This window comes from Anser cygnoides, chromosome 25 (genome assembly GCF_040182565.1).
Source record: "Anser cygnoides isolate HZ-2024a breed goose chromosome 25, Taihu_goose_T2T_genome, whole genome shotgun sequence".
In the NCBI taxonomy this organism is placed as follows: domain Eukaryota; kingdom Metazoa; phylum Chordata; class Aves; order Anseriformes; family Anatidae; genus Anser; species Anser cygnoides.
In genome coordinates this window covers 2,064,443-2,074,746 of record NC_089897.1, presented here as the reverse complement: position 1 = coordinate 2,074,746, position 10,304 = coordinate 2,064,443, and the positions used below count along the sequence as shown (strand labels likewise).

Here is a 10,304-nt window from a genome sequence, read left to right as displayed (position 1 = left end):
TGCTGATGCTGAGAGCAGCGAGAGGCTGACAGCACCCCAGGCACCTGCGGCCCCTCGCCCTAAGGATGCTGCGAGGGCACCCACGGCACCTCCTCAGGAGGTCTCTGTGGGGGATGAAGAAGCATCTGCCCCTGGAAAAGCTGTCTTGGTGATAAAGGGCACGGCGGGCTCGGTGCGAGCAGTTCCTGGAGAGGATGCTCAGAAACCTCTCAGGTCTCTGCACCCGCGGGCAGGAGCTGGGAGCTGGGAGCTGCCTTCCTGCACCCCGGGTTTTGCACGGGGGCTTGCTGCAAGCCCAGCCTGACGTGGCTTTAACATGACACAGTTAGAGAGGGGTCCCTGAAGGCTGACACTCGTGGACCAGGGAGGCGTAACAACGCACGGGCTCTGCTTTATAAAATGAAGCAGCAGCAAACCCTGCGAGGGACCTGGACTGGAGCTGCTGTGCGGCAAGGGATGGCGATCGAGCTGCCGCCACCGTCGGCTGCTCCCCCCGAGGACTGAGCGAGCGACTCGAGTCTGAGTCTAGATTCTGAGGATTGTTTTGTGTGCTGATTGTTAAGAATTCGACCCGATCTGCAGAGGGTTCAGCTGTCTGAAAAATCCAGGGAACAAGAACTGTGGAAAACAAGAAGGCGATGCTAACTGCTGGGAGTTCTGTGTGGCTGCAAGCTGTGCTAGCTGCTAGAGATTGTAGATAGCACTAAGCTATGCTGATTGCAAATTTTTTTTGTTTCATAATAAAGCTCCAGTTATAACCACCAGCCTGTGGCCAGTCCTCATTCTGCTAAGATTCCCTACAAGAACCTTCCTGGGCTCTGTAGCAGAGGGTGAGGGCAGGGAACTGAGTGAGCAGGCGCATGGTTCTCAGCTGCCACCAGGGATAAACCACAGCAGCCCTTTCTGGTGCCCGATGTGATACTCACAGGGTTTGAGGTAATGGCAGATTCGACTGGCGTGTGCTAGACTGAATTTACAGCCCGACTTCTGGCTGGACCTGGGGCTGTGGAGCTGTGGTAGGATTTGGCAGCCCCTAGCAGGGACACGTGTGGTTTGCAGCCTTCACTTCCCCTGATCTCTTTTTGTTGAGCGTGTCCCTTGGACACTCAGGTATAGTCTTAACTATCAGCTAGACAGAAAACATCCCTTCTTCAGAGTTCAACCCACAAGTAAAAAGCCCATATAAGCTTTGTTCTAAACCCCAAATAGACTGAAACTACCTGCGCTGAATACAAGGACAAGGTCAGGCTTCAATTCAAGTTCTCTTGAATTTTCTCAAAATTTTAAGGGCTCCAGCATGTGCAATAGTTCTTTGAATTACTTAATGAGGTCATGAACCCTAATTTTGTCATGGGAGGGGAAAGAGCCACAGGTCTGCCCTGTAGCCAGGAAGAAGTTCTTCTGCAAGCCTACTTCAAGTTGGTTTTTTGTTTGTTTGGTTTTGGTGTGTGTTTTCTTTTTCATTTTTTAGCCATCTGAATAAACGTACCTTTCATAATTGGTTTATACATTAACACAAACTCTGGAGACAAAAGTGAAAGCATCTCTTTATTGTCTAAACATAAAAGCAGTCACTGCTCACCAAGCAGCAGAACAAAGCATACAAAGAAGCAAGCGTGGCTGAAGGCTGAAGTGTTGTCCCCTTCCATTTGTGCAGTTCCTGGATTCAGCATTCATTTGGAAAAATTACTTGTGATCTAAATGGCAAAACATTTCCCTGCCCTAATTGGCTTTCCCATCCTGTATTTCCTCACCGAGACAGGAACTCTCTGCATCTTTCCTACACTGTATTTGATCTGACACCTCAAAAGATAATAAGAAAAGCCATATTCAGCCAGACCAGATGTCCATACATTTCAGTGCCCCATCTCCCACATCAGCTAGGAGCAGATGTTCAGGACAAATTTAAGGACAAGGTTCTGTTTCAGTGCAGTTCTCTGTCTCTGTACTTCCCACATCAGCCAGGGACTGCCCTAGATACAAGGCAACTGCCATTATGCAGGTCTTGTAACTAATGCAGCATTCATTAATGATCTTATTTTCTTCATCTCAGTTAAGAAGGAAGAAAAGAATGAAAGAAGATAAGGGAAGGAGGGGGAAAGGGTGGCAAGAAGGGAGGAAGGAAGGGGGAGAGAGAAAGAGAGGAAAACAGAGAGAACACGTAAATGGTCATCATTCAGGACAACAAAATCTTGAGACAGGACTACTCAAGTAAATCGCTGAAAATCCACCTGTAATGCTCTCACTTCCACTAAGTTTCATTTCTACTAAGCCATCAGCCTTTAAATTCTGTACTTGCATTGTATTAGCACAAAGCCTCATTGTATTAGCGATAGCCAGCAACCCATCTACCTTACGCTGCGTTTAATTCCCTGCACCCATCCATTTTCCTAGTCGCTCTCTACACAACCTCACTCTTCACCGTTGGTCATCCTGAGAACACAGCCGCTGCTTGCAGAGTCAATTAGCAACCCTTGACATAGGAATCCAGTTTTTTGCCTTTGCAGTATTTGTTCCAGGCAACCCTGGAAAAGAAATACATAATGTAATTTGAGGAGTTAGAATGCGATTTGAGGAGTTAGATAATGATTGAACTGGTTATAAATAGAGAATTCATTAGGCTTTGATAGTTTTAGATGAAGAAAGCAGGGTTATCCTGAAAGATATAAATTAATGAAAAGTCTGGTGTACTCAATCTGGGAGAACGTGAGGGAAGAAAAACAGAGGTGTATCCTCACCACGGAAAGGGGAGAGAAATTCAGGGAGTTAGGGTGAGCACTGGGATCCAAGACCCCTCTGTTCTCCCAGCTCCAGGAAAAGGGCTGTGCTAAAATCCTACCAAATGCACCCCCATATCTAGGGCTCCCCCCCATCGCCACCAGACGATATCAGGATTTCTTTCTGTCTCCTCTGCTCAGCCATCCCCAGTTCCCTCTGCAAAGCTCCTTACCAGGGTGTGAGGCCATGAGCCTGTTTAGCAATTATCTTGGCACACCGAATATCATCTTCAATGTTATCATCTCGAAGTTCTGCAGAGAAGGGAAAAAAAGGTCAGCATGGAGGGAAGGGGGGTAGAGAAACAGCACGGACAGATGGGCAGAGGGAAAGGTGTTCATCTGGAAGGGTAAATGGGATACTGAGGAGCTGGATGAATAGAACCGTACAACCATAGAATCATTAGGGTTGGAAAAGCCCTCCAAGATCATCTGGTCCAACCACCCCCTACCACCAATGTCACCCACTAAACCATGTCCCCAAGCACCACGTCCAACCTCTCCTTGAACACCCCCAGGGACGGTGACTCCACCACCTCCCTGGGCAACCCGTGCCAACGCCTGACCGCTCTTTCTGAGCAGAAATGTCTCCTCATTTCCCACCCGAACCTCCCCTGGCACAACTCGAGGCCATTCCCTCTGGTCCTATCCCTGGTTATGTGTGAGAAGAGGCCGACCCCCAGCTCCCCACACCTTCCTTTCAGGCAGTTGCAGAGAGCAGTGAGGTCTGCCCTGAGCCTCCTCTTCTCCAGACCAAACAACTCCAGTTCCCTCAGCTACTCCGGATAGGACAGACACATGGACAGAAATGCCCAGAAGAGTTGCCTGGACAGATGGCATGGACAGAGCAGAGTGCTTTCACCAAGTGGGTGAAGAAGGCTCTTTGCTCTGCCCCAGCACTTACTCGAGCAATTGATACGACAGGTATTTGAAGTTCCAGGGGTTTTGCCATCATCACACCAGTACTTGCTGTTGATCTGAAAGATTCCGTAGTCCCGGCTCTTACCCCCGTTGTCATTAAAAGCATGGGTGTCATAATCGCTCTCATGTTTCACCAGGCAGACCCCTGCAGGATGAGGAGAGAGCCCAGAGGAGGAACGTCAAAGTATGCTCAGGGTAAGGAAGAGGAAAGAGATGAAGGAGTCAATGATGAATGAAGACCTGGAAGAGTAATTGAATTGTGGACGTTGTAAGACTGAGATACGGATGCACAAATGTTCAGAAGGAGAAAGGTCTGGGTGGGCAGATGCATAAGCAGGGAAGTGTAAGCAACAGGAGGCAAGGAAGGGGATGAGGAAGAGAAATGATGAAAGACAGCCTGTCAAAGGAATGGTGGGACAGCGTGGTACAGCTGGAGGATTACAAAGAAGCTGAGAAGGACAAGGGTGGTATGGGCAGGGAGGTACAGGGGGAGCTCATTATACTCACAGTCAGCTACAGTTTTGCCCACGAAGCCCTGAAAGTTATGCTTGCGTAGGATCTTCACCAGCTCACATCGGGGAATCTTTCTTCCCTGGGTGCCTGGCAGAGTCAGGCCAAGGAAGACAAGAAGAAAGCCAAAGAAGAGAATTGACTTTGTCATACTGCAGTCCCTGCGAAGAAGTGCCAAAGCAACTTTAGCTCTTTGCCTCGAACCCTCTGTCTGCCAGGACTGCCAACACCAGCCTTTTATTCCCGCTGGCAGGAGGATGGCCAACTGGCTCATCAAGTGTGTCCGGTAAGCGTGGGAGGTTTTTGCAGTAATTAGCAAAGTATTGGGCCAAAAGCCAAAGACAATTCTTGGAGGATGCTAGTACCTATCTCACCAGCCTGGTGAGGCTGGGGTCATGGACAGAGGTCACAGCCAGAAGTCATGGACAGGGTTGTCCCAGGGATGAAATTTAGGGTTAGCATTGAGATTATGTTTATGGTTGCCATAGGAGTCGAGCTGGGATTTACCTGTGGATAAAGGCCATGAAAACTCTAAGAGTCTCATTTCCAGCAACATAAAAGACTGAGTTTAGGATTAAGTTATAGTTACCCATGGATTAGCCTTAGGCATACTCTGTTGATATGATTTAGTGTTGTCCTATCATATGGGGGCAGAGTTGCCATAGGGACCATTTTAGGGTAATTACAGTAACTGAGGTCACCCCAGGTTCCTCTAAATTAGGGTTTGGCTACACATTTATTAGTTTTATGACAGTGTAGGTACCAATTCCTGAGGCGTCCACACAGACACTTTATGGATCAGTTACCTTGGGTGGATTACTGTCACCCAGGAGCTGGAAATGGCATTGTCCTAGAAGCTGGGCTAGGATGCAGGCTTGTGAAGGGCCACATTTTAAGGTATATTCAGTGGGAGTGGGGAAAAAAAAGACTTTATGTTGGTGTAGTGAGCTTAGAAAAGGCTGCACAGTCTGGTAGTTCAGAAGAAGGCAGGATGAGGAGTCAGAACACCCGTGTTTGTTCCCATTGTGGGAAGCAGCAGTTGACAGACGGGGGCTCTGGGTTTGAAATACCTACTAAATTGGTCGTATACAGCTTTTTAATATATTAGCAATCTGGTTAGTGGGGTAGGGGAAAAAAAAATAAATATTTGTGTCTCCAATGTCATAGACATGTCCGCAGCAAAACATCAACACCTCTATTTGCAGATGCTTCAAAACCAACTGCAATTTCTACCAAAAACTCACACTGCCAGCCGTGTCTATTATGAAACAATACATGGGAAACTTTCCAAAGCAGCTGGTGACTGTAGATGCCTCATTCTGCAGGTGTCGTCCTTCCTAGTTTGTTATGCAGCACTGCTAATCAACGAGGGCTAAATGTGTCAATCTGAAAACCAATCCCTTTTCAGTTTGTTCACAAAGGAACCGGTATATCTGACCAGGCTTAACTGAGAGGCATGCTTCTGGGAAAAGCACCTGGCACAGGGTGTTGGACACAGTCTCGGGGTGATAAAACAACTTCCTCCTGCCCGTAATTACATTTCCAATTTGCTCCCATTGTGGATTGAATCCTAATCCCGCAGACATTCCTGGTAAATGCAGACAGGAAGAGGACAAATCTTCCAGCTGACCAGGGTTGGTCTTCTGATGCTGGGTCATTGTTTATCTGAGCCTTCAGGAGTCCAGAGATGGCACGGAGAGAAGGAAACGGCCACAGCTTGAACCTATGCATACTCGAGCACCTCCCTTCTAGACAGGGAGGTGCCAAAATGGTGACAAATAGGAATTAATTTGAATCAGTACCGGGAATTCAACGATGCAGGAAACACATGTATGAGAATTAACATGATTAGTATAATTGCAAGACACGCACAGGTAAAATCACTGATTGTGTTCATGTCTCCAGCAAAAGCTCAGAAGCAACAATAGCGCCTTAGGGTTTGGCAGGTCACGATCCTGTTTATTTCTGTGCCTGAGAAGATGACGAGAAAGCGCAGTTCCCACTGTCTTCACACCCTCTGCCTTCGATCCCAAGGACAGTCACTGCAGTCACTTCTGTGGGACCTGCTGCCGTCTGCATTGAAACACAAACTGCCCATTGGGCTGCAGAGGGTCGGGGTAAGGTTCAGGTACCAAACACGTGTCTCGAAATGTCTGAGGTACCCGAAGTGGCCTCTGGTCACTGATTCAGGTTTCCTGTAAGTGCTGTTCCGTACCTGACAGATCCTCGCTGATGCTTCGGGCATCCTGTCCCAGATGACACCAGACGTCAGCAGGTAGACAACTGAGCCTTGCTCAGACGTCCTGTCCCCAAGGCGCTGTCAGGTTGAGCTCTGCCATCCCACCTCAGCTCCAGACCTGGGAAATCAGCCTTCCAACCTCCCTGCTCACAGAGGCTTAGCCTCGGCCAAGCCATCACCCTGCTGCTCGCACGCTGCCCATCTCAGCAGGACGGGGGGACGAAATAGGAAGAGTGGGACAAAGAAACCTCGTGGGTTGAGATAAACACAAGGAGGTCGCTTACCAATTATTGTCCTAGGAAAAACAGGCTGAAATAGGGGAAATTTCTCTTTTGTTCCTCTCCCCTTTCCCAGGTTCACATTCATTCCTTCACGCCTGGACACCTCTGCCACCCCCAGGCAGCACAGGAGGGACGGGGGCTACAGTCGGTACGTGGCGGTTCCCCTGTGCTGCTCCTTCCTCCTCATACTTCTCCTCTGTTTTCACGTGTTTTCCCCCCTGGCTGCAGGAATCCATCATGCACCTCCTCTTCCTCCGATCTTGGTGTTTCATCCAGGATATTGTGTTAGAAAGGGGAAGGTAAATAACAAAGCACTGCTTTCCCTTCATTCATGGGCTCATCCCAGAGGCTGTTCAGCCACAATTTGCCCTTGTTTAATCCACAGTGATTATTCCCAGTCCCACTCTTGTACCTGGAAGTGGCTTCCAGGAGGGCCGAATCCATGATTCTCCCAGGGACAGAGGTGAGGCTCACTGCCTTGTAGTTCCCTGCATCCTTCTGCCCTCCTGCCTTTTTGAAGATGGACATTGCACTTGCTTTTTCTTTCCAGTCAATGAGAACCTCTCAAAGCACGACTGCTTTCCTGCGATGATATTGGAAATACCCAGTAGCACCTTCAGAGGCATCCCACAGGTATCAGGGACCAGTGCATCTCCAGCATCTCAAAGTCGTTCCTACAGGGGGCTTCACGGAAGGATGGTTGGGCACTGGGACAGGCTGCCCGGGGAGGTGGTGGAGTCCCCAGCCCCAGAGGGATTTAAAAGATGTGTGGATGTGGCACTGAGCGACATGTTTAGTGGTGGACTGGCTAGTGTCAGGTTGGTGGTTGGATTTGATGATCTGAAGTGCCTTTTCTGACCTAAATGACCCCATGATCCTATGATGCAGCTACTGCGGGTAGTGCCGCTCTCCTCCCGAATTCACCAGCAAATGTGGAGACCTGCAAGCAGCTGTTTTGCCAGCGAAGCACAACGTCTAGGTGTCATGGAATACCTCCGCCCATCCCGTGTCCTAATGAAAATATTGGAGCTCCAATTATAAATCTAATAGTTCTATTATGATTATGCTTACTCCATATTAGAAAAATAAAAGAGTCATTGTCTATTAAGTAAATTCCACTTCTGCATTGTTATCTTATTAAAATCCCTTTTCCAGTAAAGTCACTCCCCTTAGGTCAGCCATCAAATTAAACATAAAGGAACGCTCAACAATTGGCTCGTGCACTGACACCAGCCTTCGCCTTCCTGTAGCATGGAATTTCTTGCCTGGAGCTCCCCACATCCACCCTGACAGGGCTGAGCCCTGCTCAAAGCTGGGGGCTTCTCTTCCTTCCCAGCACTCTGCGTGTCTTCCCGAGTCTTCAGGGACAGCATCGCCCCCGTGCTGGAGCAGCTCCATGAACCTCACAGGAGCTCGCTTGTCTGGGGCTCTCAGCCCCCCGAGCAACCCTGTGGGATCCATCTGTGCACCAGCAAAGGCAGAGCAAGACCCCAGTCCTCAAGAGGAAAAATGAGGGAAGTGCTGATGCCACAGAAAGGTTATCTCCAGCAGAAATTGCTCACGTATCCACCTCACAGTGGGCTACTCAGGTGTTTAGGGAAATTCTAACTATATCATTGCCTGTAAAGGCCTGATTCCAGGTCTTCTGATCCGAGTAGAACGGGAGGCAAACCACAGAAATGGAGACAATCACCTCTGCTTGCTGAGATAGTAATGTTTGGGTGGTCAGGTCACGGATGTGGTTAAAGAAGTGATAAAGTAAACAGTCACACAAAGGCAGAAACGTCACCCCAGCACTGGGAGTTGTACGCTAACAGTTTAATGAATGCTTCTCAAGGTCTTCACAAGCAGACATTTTGCATAGTCTATGTTTCATTCGCACTTTTCCCAGTATGAGCTGATAGAGACCGAACTGTCCTAAGACACACAACAGAAATACACCGCACCAGTGGAACTGACCACAGCAATAAACAACGGGTGGTATATTTTTCATACTATGGGATCTCTGGCCTCCAGGGGGCTACGACACAGTTGTGCCACCACTATGGACCTGGTCCAACCTGTGCCAGAGTTGTGTGATTCAGGAAGAGGCTTCTGGACAAAGTTTTCCTCCCTGTGGCTCACTTCCATCCCTTCCATCAGCTACCGAGTGCCACCAGCAAACGCAGTAACTGCCTTGCTTTCAGCAAGGTCTTTTACTCCATTCTGCACTTGCTAACCATGGCACTATACAGAAAATAATGCACACATTCACCTGTCTTTTGCCAGTAACACTACCTTAAATTAAAGTGCGGAGGTCTCCACTAGAGCAGCATCTTGCTAACCACCCCTCCTGACGCAGCACACCTGGAACGATCACGTTAACCTGGCTGTACTCTATCACTTGTTTTCCCTGTGAAGACTTGCTGACACACAAACAGGTTCAAGGAAGCAAAATGCCACTGGACTGCCATGGGAAAGGAAATAGGCTGAACATAACTAAAAGCAAACATCTTCAAGCAAATATTGCTCCTCGTCTCACCCAGAGTTTATAACTTCATATGAGAAAAGGCTAACAGCAGAAGATACTGATTCTGCTCTGCACATCCTATTCAACTCTGCTGACTCTTTGTTAAGTTTCCTGGCGCTCCATCACACCCGAAATTAGGTGGCTGGGTGTGGAGGTCTTGCCACAACTTGTGGTGACCTGAAATACACTGCTCATAAGTCTTTGACTCCAAACTTCTGCAAGAAACTAGCACCTCACCTCACCTTCCTTTGTACCTGCTCATTGCATACGGCTTCTGCTGGGCTACGTGAGTGCTACCAGCTAGTCAGAAAGCCAAGCCGTGCCCATGATCCCCTTTGAGAAGGAAAAAGACTTAAAGTGTTTTGTCTCCCTCTTGGCCTTAAAATCCAGTCTTCAAGTTGCATCATCCAGTTAGGAATGGTGCCTACTGCAAGACCCAGGAAGAGTTTGGGATTGCCTATTTGATGCAAGTCAAGCAAGTGGGGTGGCAGACCGGCCTGGCTGAATGGGGAACTCCTCCCAGAACTAGGGCAGAAAAAAAAAAAAAAAAGTATATGACCTCTGGAAACAAGGTCTGTCTTCACAAGGAGAGGACAGAGCTGCAGTTGTCATCTGCAGGGAGAAAATGACAAAAGCCAAAACTCAGCCTTGAGTTGACACTGGCCACTGGTGTGTCAGACAACAAAAAAAGGCCTTTTTAAGTATGCCAACAGCAAGAGGAGGTCAGAGGAAAACATTGGACTGATATTTTATGCAGATGGTCGCCTAAGGAAGGATGAGGAAAACGTGAAGGCATTAAATGCCTTTTTTTTTGCCTCAGTTTTTAACGGTAATGACAGATCTTGGGCTGCCTGCACAGTCAGAGGACTATGACCGGTGGAGCAGTGCCTTTCCATCCTAAGGGCCAGAAGGAGGATCCAGGGAACCACAGCCCTGTCAGTCTGACCTCGGTGCCAGGGAAACTCATGGAGCAGATGATCCTGAGTGCCTTCATGCAGCACTTACAGGACAAGCAGGTGATCACGCCTGGTCAGCATGGGTTTATCAAAGGCTGGTCCTGCTTAATGAAC

At 48.5% G+C, this 10,304-nt stretch overlaps 1 protein-coding gene and 1 long non-coding RNA gene across 2 annotated transcripts; one reads left to right on the top strand and one right to left on the bottom strand.

Annotated features, from left to right (window-relative positions):
* Positions 1-1,462: 1,462 nt before the first annotated feature.
* Positions 1,463-4,461, bottom strand: LOC106046114 (lysozyme C-like). Its single transcript, XM_013196952.3, has 4 exons — positions 4,203-4,461; positions 3,679-3,840; positions 2,951-3,029; positions 1,463-2,525 (listed from the first exon to the last, which is right to left on the bottom strand). The coding sequence occupies exons 1-4, from the start codon at positions 4,354-4,356 to the stop codon at positions 2,465-2,467; spliced, it is 456 nt and encodes a 151-aa protein (XP_013052406.2). The 5' UTR covers positions 4,357-4,461; the 3' UTR covers positions 1,463-2,464.
* A 2,217-nt stretch (positions 4,462-6,678) lies between these two features.
* On the top strand, positions 6,679-7,879 carry LOC106046115 (uncharacterized). Its single transcript, XR_007165852.2, has 3 exons — positions 6,679-6,873; positions 7,276-7,358; positions 7,614-7,879. It is a non-coding gene; the product is annotated as an uncharacterized lncRNA (long non-coding RNA).
* Positions 7,880-10,304: the final 2,425 nt, after the last annotated feature.